Genomic DNA, 16107 nt, shown 5'->3' on the forward strand with positions numbered 1-16107 from the left:
GGCGCGCGGGTGAGGGGCCCAGTTTCCTGACACAGTACACCCAGGGAACGAAGAGCAAGTGTGCCATGTTGAAGCTACCATTGCCACTCAGATCCCTCTTATTCCTGCAGCTGCCTCTGCTGGGGATGGGGGTGAACCCCCCTGTCCTCAAGCCCAGAGGGAATGAAGACATCAAAGCTGGTGGCAAAGCTGGGACTGGAAGAGGTTGGTGAGAAGGGAGGCTGGGAAGGGGCCATACCGAAATCTGGAACCTGCCACTGGCTATGACAAGGACGCAGACAGAGTTTTTTAAGAGCGTTGGGGGAGGGAAGGGGAAGGGTTCCCTGCCTCACGCTGTTTCTTCTTCTGACCATCATCTCTTCTCTTCCCCTCCCCCCCTTCATTTTCTCCCCAAGCTAGATTTCTTCCTGCGTTCTACTCCCCCTGGGATCCTCAATGTTTCCACCCTGCCCCTCCCTGACGTTCAGTGTTTTGTATTCAACGTCGAGTACATGAACTGCACTTGGAACAGCAGCTCTGAGCCCCAGCCCAGCAACCTGACTCTGCACTATTGGTATGAGAAAGGAAAAGGGGATAGCACGGGGGAGGAAGAGGAGGTGGGCTGGATGTGAGAGATTGCACGGGGACCAAGAAAGAGGGTAGCCAGCATCCTGGGCTCCCCACTGTTTTCTCAGGGGGTAAGTCATAAGTCAGTTCAGAGACAAGGCTGGGCTGTGGCTGTCTGCAGAACCCAAGTTTACCCCGCCGTTCCTCTTCCTTCCAACGTTTCTCTAGGTACCAGAACTCTGAGCATGACCAAGTCCAGGAGTGTGGCCACTACCTATACTCTGCAGAGGTCACTTCTGGCTGTTGGTTGGGAAAAGAGAACATCCAGCTCTACCAGACATTTGTTGTCCAGCTTCGGGACCCCCGGGAACCCAGGAGGCACACTGAAAAGATGCTAAGACTGCAGGATCTGGGTAACTTGGACAGGGGATCAAGAGTCCAGGGATGGCCCTGGCTGGTTTGGCTCAGCGGTTAGAGCGTCGGCCCGCAGACCAATGAGTCATGGGTTAGATTCTGGTCAAGGGCATGTACCTTGGTTGCGGATCCTCCCGGGCCCTGGTCGGGTAGTTTGGGAGGCAGTCAGTCGATGTGTCTCTTTCACGTCCATGTTTCTCTCTCTCTCTCTCTCTCTCTCTCTCCCCCTCCCTCCCTCCCTCCCTCCCACTCTATCTGAAAAAAAAAAAAAACGGGGGGGGGTATACTGTGGGCAGAAAGGGAGAGGTGAGGGTTTGGGATGGGGAAGGAGGAGGTATCAGGAGCACTACCTTCAGGACCCTGACTCGTCTAGGCCAGGGGAATGACCGCACTCACACATATGTCTCCAGTGATTCCCTGGGCTCCGGAGAACCTAACACTCCACAACCTGAGCGAATCCCAATTAGAACTGAGATGGAGCAACAGATACTTGGACCACTGTTTGGAACATTTGGTGCAGTACCGGAGTGACCGGGACCACAGCTGGACTGTAAGTGACTGGGGATATGAACGTAGCCGCTAAGACCAAGCAAGTGGGGGTAAGGGATGCAATCAGCCAAACGGGAGGGCTTGATCCCAAGCCTTATTTTCTGCCCACCCTGCGTCCCCTTCCAACTCCTTTCCCTATCATCACCAGTGAGTTCTCATTAGCATTTCTCTGCCTGTACTCTTCCCAACACCACACAGATATGTTAACCAAAGGAACCCTTTAAGGAAGTCTGGAGAGAGGCATTGGACTCTAGTCAGTGAAGGGGACAGTGTGGCTTGAGTAGTGAAGAGAGGAGGGAGGGACTGGAAAGAACCAGACGATGACAAAGGGGGAGGGGCAGCAGTTTTAATTCTCCTTTCTTTTATAGACACCCATCTTTCCCTCACCCTCTTTCTCCCCCAGGAACAGTCAGTGGACCACAGACGTAGCTTCTCCCTGCCTAGTGTGGATGGGCAGAAACTCTACACATTTCGTGTTCGGAGCCGCTTTAACCCACTCTGTGGAAGTGCTAAGCTTTGGAGTGAATGGAGCCACCCGATCCATTGGGGCAGCCATACTTCAAAGGGTAAAATGGGCCTAATGCCTCCCCCTGACTCAGAAGCCCAACACCTCAACCTTTCTAGCACCACTGTCTTTTGCTCTGTCTCCCTATCCCTGAGGTCCCAAATCGGTGGCCCATCTCCCCTCACTGTTCAACCCCAACCCCCAGGAAGCAGGGTTTTTCCGTGTAGGGTTGGGTCGAGGTGTTGTCCGAGTAGGGGATGGGTTGAGGAGGAGGCCAAGGGGTGCTCAAAGGGGAGATAGAATGTATGAGCTGGTCCTACAGCATCCCCAGGTGCATGATAAAGATGGCTTTGGAACCAGCCAGGTCTCGGGTTTAAACCTGCCTCTCCAGCCCGGCCGGTGTGGCTCAGTAGTTGAGCCTTGACCCATGCACCAAGGGGTTGCTGGTTTGATTCCTGGTCAGGGCACATGCCCAGGTTGTGGGTCCGATCCCAGTGGGGGGCATGCAGGAGGCGGCCAGTTGATGTTCTTTCTCATCGATGTTTCTATCTCTCTCTCCCTCTTTCTTCCTCTCTCTCTAAAATCAATAAAGAAAAAAAAGTTAGCCCTGGCCAGTTTGGCTCAGCAGTTAGAGTGTCGGCCTGTGGTCCAGAGAGACCCGGGTTTGGTTCCCGCCAAGGGCACGTACCTCAGCTGCAGTTTGTCCCCGGCCCTGGTTGGGTCGTGCGGTTGGTGACCACTCCATGTGTCCCTTTCACGTCGATTTTTCTCTCTCTCTCTCCCTCCCACTCTATTCGAACAAAATATCAAAAAAATGTCCTCAGGTGAGGATAAAAAAAAATTACATAAAAAATAAATAAATCTGCCTCTGCCACTTACTGCCTCTTTGATCTCGGGCACATCACTAATCTCTTTGACTGTCTTTCCTTGTCTATAAAATGGAGACACTAACTGGCCCCCACTCTTGGGAGTTGTGAGAACTAATTCTATGGAAAGGGTCTAGCACAGTGCCCGCTGTGACAAGTGTCACGGCTCTTTCTCTCTCCTCTTCTCCGTAGGGTCCATACAGCCCCTGCCGCTGTTCGCGCTGGAAGCGGTACTCATCCCCCTGGGCTCCATGGGGGTGATCATCAGCCTCATCTGTGTGTACTGCTGGTTGGAACGGTGAGACTTAGGGAATCACAGAGAAAAGAGGGGGTGGCTGGAAATAGTAGAGATAGTTTATTACAGGGTCTACAGAAGAAGAGGGGGGGCCCGGCCAGTGTGGCTCGGTGGTTGAGTGTGGACCCATGCACCAAGGGGTCGCTGGTTTGATTCCAGGTCAGCACATAGGCCCAGGCTGTGGGCCAAATCCCCCGTGGGGGACATGCAGAAGGTGGCCAATCGATGTTCCCTCTTATCAGTGTTTCCATCTCTCCCTTTCTCCCTTCTTCTCTCTAAAATCAGTTTTAAAAATATCTTTAAAAATATGGCTTATTGCCCGGCTGGTGTGGCTCACTGGTTGAGCGTCAACCAATGCACCAAGAGGTAGCCAGTTTGATTTCTGGTCAGGGCAAATGCCCAGGTTGTGGGCCCGATCCCCAGTGGGGAGCATGCAGGAGGTGGCCAATCGATGTTCTCTCTCATCGATGTTTCTATCTCTCTCCCTCTCCCTTCCTCTCTCTCTAAAACCAATAAAGAAAATATATATATATACACATATATATGTGTGTGTATATATATACACACATACATATGTGTGTGTATATATATATACATATATGTGTGTGTATATATATATATACATATATATGTATGTATGTGTATATATATATATGTAAAAGATAACTTATCAGCCCGGTTGATGTGGTTGAGCTTTGACCCATGCACCAAGGGGTCGGTCATCAGTTCAATTCCCGGTCAGGGCACATGTCCAGGTTGTGGGCCCGACCCCACTGGGGAGCATGCAGGAGGCGGCCATTCAGTGTTCTCTCTCATCGGTGTTTCCGTTTCTCTCTATCTCCCTTCCTCTCTCTCAAATCAATAAAAAAGGAAGAAGAGGGTGGGACAGTAAGGAATGAGGTGTCGCCCAGGTGGCATGGTGACTGAAGGAAGCTGCAGGCACAGAGAACACGGAATCTCTTGATTCCATACGGGAGAACTGGGAAAAATGGGTAACAAAAGAGCATCACCAATGTGCGCCTGCTCCCTCTTTCTCCCCCTACCCTAGGACCATGCCCCGAATTCCTACCCTCAAGAGCCTAGAGGATCTGGTTACCGAATACCACGGGAACTTTTCGGTGAGAACATGGTCATAGGCAGACTGCAGTCTGTCAACTGCCCACTTCCTGCAGCTAGACAGAGTGTGGAGGGCAGAAGGGGAGGGGAGGGCCCGCACTAAGTGTCAGAATGCAGCCGACCAGTTGGGGGAGGGGGTAGACGGAGAGAGACACACAGAAGAACTGATTGTAGATTGGTTGAGGCAGATGGAAACGGTGGTGTTGGGAGCCCAGGAGTCTGTGTGTCCCTTCTGCAGTCCTAGTGGTGCGGACGTTGTGAGAGCTTGTCTAGCACAGAGCCTGGGTCTTTTGCTTCCTGCCCCTAATTGACCCCTGACCTGGAGATATCTGTCTCTAGGCCTGGAGTGGCGTGTCTAAGGGGCTGGCGGAGAGCCTGCAGCCAGACTACAACGAAAGGCTCTGCCACGTCAGTGAGATGCCTCCAAAAGGAGGTGCTCCAGGGGAAGGGCCTGGGGGCTCCCCCTGCAGCCAGCATAGCCCCTACTGGGCTCCCCCAGGCTACACCCTGAAACCTGAGCCCTGATACCCTGGCAGAACCTCAGGGTCCCTGTAGCCCTAAATTGTACCAACTTCGCCTCATCCAACCAGCCTGGGCCCAAGGCTCCCCTCACCCCACTGAGGCTGATTTGGAATGTGTGCCCCCTCTAACTGTCATTCAGAATCTCATTCAGAATCTCCTCCATGAGAATTGCCCCTTAGCCCTGTACATGTTTGTTATCGCTCTCAATCCGGCCCTTCCTCTTCGCAGAACTCTTTCTCCCTCCCTCTTTCCGCCTACCCCTCAGTTGTTCCCGAATCAATGAGAAATAAAGTTTCTGTTGATCATCGTCAAGAATGTCTGTTGCTGGGGCAGGGAGCAGGGGAAACGTGAGGTACAGTAAGGGCGGGGGCATGATTCTGGGCACAGGGAAAGGAGCGGTGGACTCCTTCTGTGGAAGCAGTAGTACCACAAATTAACTAGAAAAAATTCTCTTCTAGAAACTGAACTTTTCTCTCAGGTGTCCTTCTGGGGCCCGGTTCAGAGTTTGATTTACCATGTTGCCCCCATTCCCAACGGATCTCCAGACCTCACCCAGGTTCTTCTCCCCCTTATGCTTACTCTACCTTCTGCCACACGTACCACCTCTGACCTCACAATCCCTCAGGTGCTGCCTCAGGCCCCACCCCTAGCGATGCTGGTTATCTAGCACTGCCAAGAGCTCTCTCCTGTCTGCCCGGTCTGGGTTCCTCGGGCAATGTAGTCCATCTGCCTCTCCAGTTCCCTGACCCCATGGATCCCCAAGACCTCCAGAACACCCTCCGTCCTCATGAGTCAACAGTCTCTCTCTCAAGAGAAAGTTCTTGAGAGCACATACATCTACATCAACCATGGAGGTGAGGGGCGCCACGGAGCTGGAGTCTGTGTGTAAGGCTGGGAAGGTATGAGGGCAGTGGGGATCACAGGGACGGTATAACTAGAGGAGGGTCACATGCCCCATCCCATCTCTTCTTAGATAATGAGATTTTTATTGTCAATATGAATTGTGCGGTCCACCGGTTGCTGCATTACATCCGCAGTAAAGTGGGGTTGGCTAAAACAGGTGAGGAGTTTGGGGAGGGGTCTGATGCCCAAGGGTCAGAAGTAGTAGAGTCATCTCTGGCCTCCAAGTCCTTCTGCTGACAAGAAGAGAGCTCCTTGAATCCCTACACCTTCCTCCAGCTCACTGTGGACAGGCTCACGGGTCCCTTTTGCCCCCAGTCTCCTTCCTGAGCTGCCCCAATGACCCCTGTGGCCTCCCTCCAGACACCATTGATTTGTGTGATGAAACGGGAACAATGAAGTTGTTTTTCCTGATGAAGATACCTGGAGACTATGCCAGCAAATTCCTTACAGCTCGAAACACCTACTTCGTTTGCAGGGTGGCACGTGGGACAGCAGGTAGAGGTTTGGGAGCATTCCCTGGAGATAGAGCAAGGCCCTCAGGATGGATTGTGGACCTTGTCCTTAAAAGAGAGCACCCTCCCCCAGATCCAATGCACCATCCCTAGTCAGCCTAAGAAGGGGCACTGCCTGTGACAATAGGTTAGGTTCACGCATACCATGCGCCCCCCCCCCCCCTTTATCCTAGGGATGGATCTGAGGGGAGGAAATAAGGTAAACCAGCTCAAGGTAGCGTTGAGTGTTAGGGTCCTGAAATCTTGGGCTTTGGAAGGGTGGAGACTTGGTGACAGGGGCTGAGGATAGCACACTGCTGTATTCACAGGAACCCAACTTGCGAATGCCTACCTAGCTTTTGTGCCCCTCTTGAAGAATCCAGAGCACACGCTGCTTGGTAAGAAGCACAGTGGAGAAAGGAGGACCGTCAGAGTACTGCACATAGCTGGTGATGGCGAATATAGGCTGGGGCTGGTGGTGTGCAGCAAGCAGGACCACAGGATCCTAGGGAAAGGGTCTAGGTTCACTTTAGGAGCGATGCTTAGCTCAAACCAGGAGGAATTATGTGTCATTCACCCTTCCCCCTACTTCTTGGCCATCTTCTCAGTATCTCTTCCTATCATCACCCCATCATTTCCATCTTGCCCTCCATCCCTTTCTCTTGGAGCTTAGGCACCTCTGGGTCACTCCTCAGACTAACTTGAGGCTGGGTTGTTCCAAATGATCATTTGAATGATGGGGGCGGGGGACAGGATGGGTAAGGTCTCTGGTCCTCAGAGGTAGGGGTGCCTTTTCCTTCTTTGTAGAGTCCTTGCGTACACAATGTGATGTGTTGGAGAAGAGCCGACTGAAAATGCTTAGACTCCAAGAAGCCAAGAAGGCCGTTAAAATTGATTCCTCGGTGAATCTTTCAGTAAGATTACCCGAATCTGATCCGTCCCAGCATCCTTCTGTGTCTCTCCTGAGCCAACCAGGCTCCTCCACCATGGCCCTCTGGGTTAAATTTCCTTTCCAAAGCCATCCATGCCCCAGACCCGCCTTCCACCCCCGTTTTCCTGCCTTTGACCCTAGTTCGGAGTATGTTTCCTTGCACGAACTTCTTTATCTGACCCGCCAACCCTTTCTTTTTCCAGTCCAAAGCAGGTGACGACAAGTCCTCTCGCAAGTCCCCTCGCAAGGGTCAGTCACAAAAGGCCAGGCCAGGCATTCTCAGTAAGAAGGGAAAACAGGCTAAAAAAATAAAGTGACCGAGCGAGAGCAGCAATACTAGGTGTGAAATTACTGGAATTTAATGTGAGGTTCCTTTTTCAAGACACTCCTTCTCCCGGTATCTGCCAGGAGGCTCGGGCGCCCCAGGCAGCCTGGAGGCTGAGGGTGGGTGGGAGCCGCAGGAGAGGGCCGGGGTGTGCACATGGGCGGGGTGAAGAAAGACTTTGAAGTCTAGTACAATGAGCCTTTGAGGGACAGTGGGACAGAGCAGGGGGTGGGGTCTCTCCCAGCTAGACTACCAGAGGACGCCTATCACAGGCTGCTTAGGTTAGGTGGCTGACGGGCCACTTCCCTTCTCCCACCCCCACCCTCTGCCCCTGCTGAAATTCCCCCACCCCCACCTCTCAGCCTCTGGGCAGTCCCACCAACCATCGCCTTTCCCCTCCCTCCCCCTTGTCCGAGGGGGGCAGCAAGGCAGCAGAAACCAGAGCTGGTTATAGTCATTTATTGAATTTATTCATTTATTGATTTGACACACTTCCCCACTCCAATCTAGCACATGATACAATCGGGGTAGGCCAGGCGCTGACACAGGAAATGATGGGAACCCACAGCAGGGGTGGGGGAGGGGACAATGCAAAGGGGCTGGGGGAGGGGCTGCTTTGGGGGCTGGGGTGGAAGAGCCCCAGATGGCCTCCCTGGCAGGTGCTAGTAAACCTGATCCACATTCCCCTCCATCCCCGCTCATTTCCCAGACCCTCAGCCAAGCTCCCCAGCTCCCCCTTCCCTGTTCTGCCCCTCCCCCTGCCTGCTACCACACACACTTCCACATAACCCCTGTAGTCAGGCAAGGGGAAGAAGGGCAGGGACAGCTGTCAGGGGCCTTGAACAGGGAGGTCTCTGTGCCTAACTTTACCACCCTAAATCCTTCCCTCCTTCTCATCCCCCTCCCACCCCCTTCCCAGGCCACAAACTAATTCCAGGCCTTCAGTGTGCTCTCCCCCACCGGAGCGCTAGCCCACAGCGGGTCACGGGAGAGTGTGGCTACATCCCAACACCGCACGCTCCTAGGCACAAGGTGGCAGAATGTAGGGCCTGGCTGTGTGGACGTGCCCCCCCCAACTCAGAACAGCTGCTCTCCTGCCTGAGCCCCCCCCACGTTTCCCCCAAGTCGTGTCTGTAGTGTTTGCAACATGTCATTATGACAAAGCCTTCAGAAAGAAAAAAAAAGCCTTCTCTCCATCACTAGCACCTTGCCACTGTTAAAAATCTCTATATTTGTGTTTATAGATCATGAAAAGTTTATATAAAGCCTTTCTGTTGTCTGCAGTCTTCCAAGGGTCATATGGCCTGGCAAGCCACCCCAGTGCTCAGACGTTGGCCCTTTCAGGTCCCCACCACCCTCCCCCCCCCATGGCCGAAGAGGCCACTGCATAAAAACCCCAGGCTCGATCTAGCCTGGACCAGCTCAGATAAGACGCTAAAAAAAGTCCTGCTCCCAAAGGCAGGGGTAAGGCCACTGGTGACTTCACATTTTCGACAGCATTGCCCACCCCTGCTACAAAACATAGGGGGTGGGAACAGGGGGAGCCGAGGATGGCTCCCAAGAGGGCGCCTTACTCCCTAAATGGCACAGTGAGAATAAACCCCTTCCCTTTCCCCCACCCCTTCCCTCCCCTCATATTTCCCATATGGGGCAGCTTTATCTGGATAATTTCCTCAACACCTGCGTGAGTAGACCCCACCCTAGCTCTAAAGCGGGGTCCTAAATTCCCCAGGTGGGGCCAAGGGTACAAAGTGGATATGGGCGCCCCGGGCTCCCCCTCTGACGCAGGGGACAAAGCTTCCAGCCTCGGCTCAGGGATCTGTAGGAAGAAGAAACGGATGACAACGTAAGAGGTTCATCTGGGGCGTGACCAAATTCCACCATCACAGTCCACGCCAAGGAAAACAGACCGTGCCACCTCTCCTGTGCTACCTGCTAGGGGTGGGCACTGCTGAGGGGCCTGCAAGGCCCATCTGGAAACTGCCACCGTAATAAGACGGCCGCCTCCCATTCCCCCGGGAGCTCCACCTACCCCTGTTCTAAGTGACCCCCTTGCTCAGACTGTGGAAGTGGCTGGGCACCTGGGAGTGGGCATAGCCTGTGAGATGCCACGGGGACTAGGGGTGCAGTACCTGGCTCAAAGTTGAAGTCCAGTCCCTCGTCCCCATCCATGAGGTCACTGATGATGTTATCCATGTCGCACTCCAGGTTCTCCAGATACATGTCAAGGTCGAGATCTTGAGGCATTCTGGGTTGGCTTGTAGCTTCAGTAGAGGGTGTGACCACAGGACTCCCCAGGGCTTTGGGGACGGGAGCACCAGCCATGACTGGAGGCGGCGCTATCATCGGAAGCGGGGGAACCAGACCGCTGGGGCCTGGGGCCTCTGAGGGCTTGGGACACAGGCCAACTCCTGTGGCTACCTTGCTGGAGGAAGGTATGCCCCCCAACAACAGGAGTGTGGGAGCCTGGGACAGGATGGGATCTACCGGGGTCATGAGGACATCAGCAGGGGGTGGTGGTGTATCGGAGGTGAGCAGGGCCTCCAGAGACTGGGAGCTTGAGAAGCACCCGTCTCCTGCTGACAGGGGCCCCTCTGCTGGGCTGAACAGGGAGGTGCCATAGGCATGTAAAGGACCTGCGACCCCGGCATGCTGCAGAGAGAAGCCAGAGAGACTGCTCCGAGGGAGCAGAGAATGGGGCGATGTTATATTGAGCCCATCTAACAGCTCTAGATCTTCCTTCAGGGTGGGAGGGACACCCCCTGCATAGCTGCTGACCGCGCCTGGCATTTCCTCGGCTGCCAGCACCTCGGGCTCGGGCCTCAGCGGGGACAGCCGGGTGCTGACGGTGCTGGCGTTGGAACTGCTTCGTGGACGGAAGGTGGTCCACACATCGGCTTCCTCGCGGTTGCGAGAGCAAGGAGGGCTGCCCGACCACTTGGCAAAGTGGCCAACAGGGCTCGTGGAAGTGGCACCCTCGGGCGGAGCTGGCAGCACCGCTGGCTTCTTCTTGGGCGCCTTGCTGCGGCCCCGGAGCAGCTTGCTGCTGCTATCCATGGAGGCTGCCCGGCGGCGGGGCGCCTTCCCGCTCTTGCCCCCGTCGGGGTTCAGCATCCACCAAGAGCTCTTGCCAGTCGCCTCGTTGTGAACCTTGATGAACTTGCTGTGCAGGGACAGGTTGTGGCGGATGGAGTTCTGGAGAGGACAGAGGCAGCAGGAAAGGGGCATGAGTGGTGGACAGGGGAGGCCCGCGGCCCACAGTCCGGTCTGAAAGGGTTCTGGGCCATGCACGCGGCAGGCATTCCTGGAGACTCAAAGCCAGTCAAATACAGGGAGAAACAGGCAAAGGTAGGGGAGGGGGTTGGGGAGCAGACCACACACACAGTTCCCAGCCGGAAGACAAGCTGCTCAGCCCCAGCTCCAGACTTCTCCGCACAGGGGCGCGGAGACGAGCTGAGCGACAGCCTACTGCGGAGGGCAGGGCACCCACCCTGGGAAAGCTCATGGCATTCAGCTCCTCCCAAGTCTCTGGGGGCTGCCTGGGGCCTGGGGTGGGGGGCGTCAGGGAGACTCACTCCTGGTTCTGCAAGAACCAGGCTCCGAGGGGAAAGAGCACTCCACAGCGCCACCCCTTTCCTGGAGTGCAGGCTTGGGTGGAGTTTACAGGACAGTGGCGCAACGCCAGCCCAGGACAGACCCACCCAGCCCTGAGCCAGTTCTCTGAACAGGCTGAGGGGCTGGGACCTCAGTACAGCTGGTGCTCCCCTCCCCGCGGGGCACTTGGGCCCCAGCTCTCCAGAGGACTCGAAGATTCCTTCTTTCTGATTTCTCCCCGTTTGCGGACACACACCCTCCACTACATTGGGGCCAGGCTTCTCACTGTGCCTCAAAAACACAAGCACATTCCTCCCTCCCACCCTCCTCGTCCTGGGAAGGAACTCCCTCTCCAAGTTCTCCTGGTTCGTCCGGACCAAGCTGAAGTCTCCTCTCTTTTACAAACTTCTGGGAGTGTGTTTTAAATCTCTTCCACACATTGTTAACCAGCCTCGCCTGTGTTCTTGACCGTTTCACGGAATTGGTCTCATAGAGTGTAAGTGCCCAGGACACAGAGGGTGGCATCGAGTGGCATCAGGCAGCACCCCCAGGAGTGGCCCTCCCCCTTGGAGTGCCAAGCTCCCAGTCCGCACTCAGGCTCCTGGTCCAGAGTCCATTATTTCTGCCTGGTCTAAGAGTGATGGCGAAGTTCCCCTGAGGCTCTGTTGGCTCTCAGTACCTTGGGTACTAGAAGCCATGTGTCCTCTCTTCCTCTCTTGCTGCTGATGTTCTCTGCTGGAGATAAGTTTCCCCCCCAGGGGCCCAGGGAATGGAGATCGGCAGATCCTTGAGCCCCCAGAGCAGCTTATTTCTACCGGTTGCCCCAGGCCGCTGAAGCCATCCTTTTGGGCCTCCCAACCTCCCTTCTCCTTCCTACCTCCTTTCCCCCACTCCTCCTCAGGAATTTGCACAGAAGATCTACAACCTCAGGGGCATCTGACCTCCCACACGGAGCTCTTTAGTGTTTAGAAAACTCAGAAGCCCAGAAGGACGAAGAGCAACTAGGAGGCTGAAGCTATGGACGGTGAGAAATCACCATGTGTTTCTGACTCCTCTAGATAAGGAGACCCTTTGCCTGGAGAAAGATGCTGAAGTAGTTTCTCATTCCAGGGCTCTCTAGCTCAAGACCTCCTTGTCTCCCTGGGGCCCTGCAGTGATGCCACTTCAACAACTCTGCCTACGTTAACACTCTTAGTTCCTTCAAAGAACCACCACACTTGTCCATCCGGCCTGGGCTCTTAGTAACGGGACCACAGTGACTTCGGGCACCATGGTTCCCCCCTTTCATCAGAGTCTATTGCATCCCCTTCCCTACGACTCAATACCCATGTGGCCCAATTCTTCATCGACCCTTCTTTAGGTCTGGGAACTAGTACCTGGAGAGGTCAGCTCCCTAACGGCCTAGAATTCTTACCTGTTGGAAGGGGAATGACTCTTAATTGCTCCCCAAGCCATCTAAACGAAGCTTTCTTGTTCTAAGTGGGTGTCGCCCCCTGGTGGAGTGGTAGTAACCCTGGCAAGTCACCAGTTAAGCCAGTTCAGACATAAGGTCCTCTTGGAGGAAGGGTGGGGGTGGGGCCTGGGGGAGGGGTGAGACCCTGGAGACCCCGCTCAGTGTGATTTGGCTTTGCCATCATTGCAATGAAGAGAATTCGGCAGTATGGACTAGCAGCAAGAACATACGATTTCTAGTTAGACCCGAGTAGGAGTCCTCATTCTACTGATAGTAGGTGGCTTTCCTAACCTTTCTCAACCTTCGTTTCCTAACATGTGAGATGTGGAATCTCCAGATTACTGTGGAGATCCATAAAATAAAAAACGTAAAAACAACTCTGTCAACTCAAAGCCCCGCATTAGTGTAAATTTCAAGGAGGGACTACACTCCCACAGCATAACTAACAACTCATGGTTGTTTCTTCTGCCCTGGAAAACGAACCTAAGAGAAAAGAAAAACAGCTGTGTAGGCTGGGTCCAAGGAGGGGAGCTCTTTATGAGCCGAGGCTCTGGTGTGGCAGTCTACCCAGAAATAGTGCCCAGGGTCTCAGTCAGCTGTCCTGTTTTCTGGTCTACCCAACCCCTAGGGCTACCTCAGATCCGATTCCCCGAGAGCACAGACCTAGGGTGCAGACCCTCTCCTTTTTCAACGTTCTGTACTTCCTTGTACGCTGACCTCACCACCTATGGGCATACGAGACATTAATAGGGGTTGAAGCGCCCGATCTCGTGATTGGAGCCCCATCTTTCTCAAGTCAAGTTTGCAGAGTATCTACTGAGATCTTTCCCCACAGTTTCTTCATGGAAAGCCAAAGCAATGCCCGATCTTGGGCGCTGAAGTCACAGCCCGCTCTCTCTTTTTTGTCTTCATGACTACTATTCCTCGACCCCCCCCCCCAAACTTGGAGAGCCCCCTCCTAGGGAGAGTTTCTTGGCATGGTCAGGTAAACTGAGACAGGTAGCAGTTCACAGTCACTTTTTCTTAGTGGGTACAATCAGCCGCCTTACCCCACGAGTATCACTCTTTACCTTTCGCCAATTCCACTCCTTCTTCTTGGGTACAGGAGTTCTAGAACAGAACCTCTACCCTGAGGTATTGGGAGGCAAGCAGGGAATCCAAGTAATCCCACAGGAATGGGAGAAAAGGTGTCGGGGTGGGAGGTGGGGGCGGAGGGAAGGCTGGGTTTATGTGGAGAACCCACACAGCTGCTGCAGTACATAGGATAAAGACTTCTCTGTGGGAATAAGTGTTTGGGGCAGCCCAAGCCAACACTTGTGCTGGGAGTGTTGAGCAGTGAGCAGAGAATTCAATTTTCTCCAGAGCAAGGACAGTGTCTTATTCATCTGTGACCCTCCAGCATCAAGCACTGAGCATGGGATATACTATATCCTAAGTGAATGTTTGTCTAATTGACTATAGAAGGTGGGTCTCTGGGGTGGGGATGGGTGTAAAAGGGGTGCCCCGAGCAGCAGTAAGGAGGTAGGGGGCCCAGGAGCAGATGGTACTGGGACAGAGGTAAGGGGGTCGGAGTTACCTTCCATCCTGCTGAGCTGTTGCTGTCACCCTTGTCCTTGAAGTAGGGCACCGTGCGGACCATCCACTCATAGATCTGGGCGAGCGTCAGTCGCTTCTCCGGGGCGCTTTCAATGGCCTGGCTGATGAGCTCTGCATATGACTGATTTCCCCAGGCATTCCGGCGGGAGCCTCCCTTCCGAGGACCTGTTACAGCCCCCAGGATCCCGGACTGGGGGCCCCCTGCCGGCTCTGGGAGCCGGGAGGGCAACAGGATTGGCTCTGAGCGCCCCTCCGTCTGTACCTTCTCTCCCAGACCTGGCTCCACCTCGGGCGGCTCGGGCGGCTGGGTAGCAAGCTCTGGTCGGGGAAGGGGCCAGGTGCAGGAGCGGGGACGGCTCTGGGGTTCGAAGTCGGGGTCGAGGTCTATGATCACGGCAGCCCCTGTGGCTGAATTCTCATTCCCTGGATCCATACGTGGAACTGGACCGCTGTGGCTCAGCGTTCAGAGCAGCCTGCCACAGTCCCTCACGATGCCTCCCCCCAGGGGGGAAGCACCCAGGGCCAGGTGGCACATTCCTGCCAGTCCTCAAAAAGTCTCGAACTTCCCCCTCGCCCCCGGACCCTAGCCCCCCAAGCTGTCCCTTCCACACAACTCTCTGCTTCTCTTCGCGACTACAGCCTGCAGCCCCAGAGCTCGTCCCGAGACACCACCTGTAATCTCCGCCTAGCGAAGACTTTTTCTCCAACCTCTCACTCCGCTTCCTGCTCTTTTAAACCCGAGGCACCGTAGCCCCTCATACATCGCGATCCCATCAGCGAACGTCTCCTTAGCTGCAGTTCCCACCCCCTTTTAAGTTGCTGCCCCCCGGACACTCCTCCCAAATTTTCTCCACCCTGATCACTGCCCTCCCCCACGCCCCGCTCCCCCGCGTCACTTGCCCCTCCCCTGACTCCCCCTCCTCCGCCTCTCCCCTTCCCTCCACTCTTAAGAGGGTCTACGTCCCCTTGGCCCCAGCCTCTCTGATTCCAGAACCGATTCCCCTACCAACCCCCCCTCCCCCCGCCCCCCGGGTTTCCCTTTTGTTTTGCTCCGAGCTGCAGCCCCCGCCTGACGTCTCTGTTTACCACTCGCCGGGGCAGCCATCTGCGCACGCGCCCAGAGAGCCGCTTGGGAAACCGAGTCCTCCAGTCGTGCCACCCGCTCAGGCTCGAGGACTACATTTCCCGTCCCGCCCCGCGGCCGGGAGCTGATAAGGCGGCAGGAGAGCGGCGTGGCAGGAGAGCTGGGAGTGCAACCTCATCCGAGGGGGTTGCGGGCTCTTTTTTTCTTTTCTAAAAAAAAAAAAAAAAATCCTTTTCCTCCTTTCGCCCTTTTCCACCCCATTGCTTGTGGTTCGGAGTCACCGAGGGGGCCGTGATGAGAGGTGCTGGACTTTTGCTTCTTGCAGTTAAGAGAGGGCAAAAGGGAAAAAAAATGCACGCTCTGCAAGAGGCAGAAAGGCGAGAGGCAAGAGGCTAAGAACTGCCTGGGGAACAGGCTGTTACGCCCGTTGGGGAGGTGGGTGGCGGGCTTGTGTAACGTCAACAAATGGTTAGCTGATGATAGTATCTCCCCACCCCTCCCCTTACTCAGTTCAACGGCAGTGTGCTCGCTGACCCATCAGTGTTGTGCGTTGGCTCTCTGGCCTGCCCGGTAAACACTGATACCCTCCAGGTTCCCACCTTCGGGGGCTTCGCTTCTCATCAACAGGTCCCAAACTGAACTCGTTTGTCTGTTCCTGCGTCCACACCCCATCCTCTGGCTCCCCTTATCTCTAAATTTGGTTAATGGTTATCCCGATCTACCCAGTCTCCCAAGCTCGACTTATCCCTCACCTTTTCATCTCCCTAGCTTCCCACATCCAAATCCCCTTTCAAGGCCTTATTTATCACTGGATTAAATTACAATGTCATCTTAATCGGACCTCTTGCGGTCATCAATCTTTTGCCCGCTACGGTGTATGTTTGGTGCTGCCAAGAAAGTTACCTTTCTCAGAAACC

The 16107-nt window shown here is 54.8% G+C and overlaps 3 protein-coding genes across 3 annotated transcripts; 2 read left to right on the plus strand and 1 right to left on the minus strand.

Moving 5' to 3' along the window:
- Window positions 1-11: 11 nt before the first annotated feature.
- Window positions 12-5115, plus strand: IL2RG (interleukin 2 receptor subunit gamma). Its single transcript, XM_036270968.1, has 8 exons — window positions 12-204; window positions 400-553; window positions 775-959; window positions 1371-1510; window positions 1913-2075; window positions 3073-3178; window positions 4224-4293; window positions 4631-5115. The coding sequence occupies exons 1-8, from the start codon at window positions 66-68 to the stop codon at window positions 4814-4816; spliced, it is 1143 nt and encodes a 380-aa protein (XP_036126861.1). The 5' UTR covers window positions 12-65; the 3' UTR covers window positions 4817-5115.
- Window positions 5116-5600: 485 nt separating this feature from the next.
- Window positions 5601-7455, plus strand: CUNHXorf65 (chromosome unknown CXorf65 homolog). Its single transcript, XM_036271111.1, has 6 exons — window positions 5601-5667; window positions 5787-5873; window positions 6077-6211; window positions 6537-6605; window positions 7015-7121; window positions 7342-7455. The coding sequence occupies exons 1-6, from the start codon at window positions 5601-5603 to the stop codon at window positions 7453-7455; spliced, it is 579 nt and encodes a 192-aa protein (XP_036127004.1).
- A 451-nt stretch (window positions 7456-7906) lies between these two features.
- Window positions 7907-15215, minus strand: FOXO4 (forkhead box O4). The gene is made up of 3 exons (XM_036271157.1): window positions 14087-15215; window positions 9596-10658; window positions 7907-9282 (listed from the first exon to the last, which is right to left on the minus strand). The coding sequence occupies exons 1-3, from the start codon at window positions 14537-14539 to the stop codon at window positions 9275-9277; spliced, it is 1524 nt and encodes a 507-aa protein (XP_036127050.1). The 5' UTR covers window positions 14540-15215; the 3' UTR covers window positions 7907-9274.
- Between the last annotated feature and the right edge of the window lie 892 nt (window positions 15216-16107).

The sequence above is a fragment of the Molossus molossus genome, unplaced genomic scaffold, assembly GCF_014108415.1.
Source record: "Molossus molossus isolate mMolMol1 unplaced genomic scaffold, mMolMol1.p scaffold_m16_p_2, whole genome shotgun sequence".
Classification (NCBI taxonomy): Eukaryota; Metazoa; Chordata; class Mammalia; order Chiroptera; family Molossidae; genus Molossus; species Molossus molossus.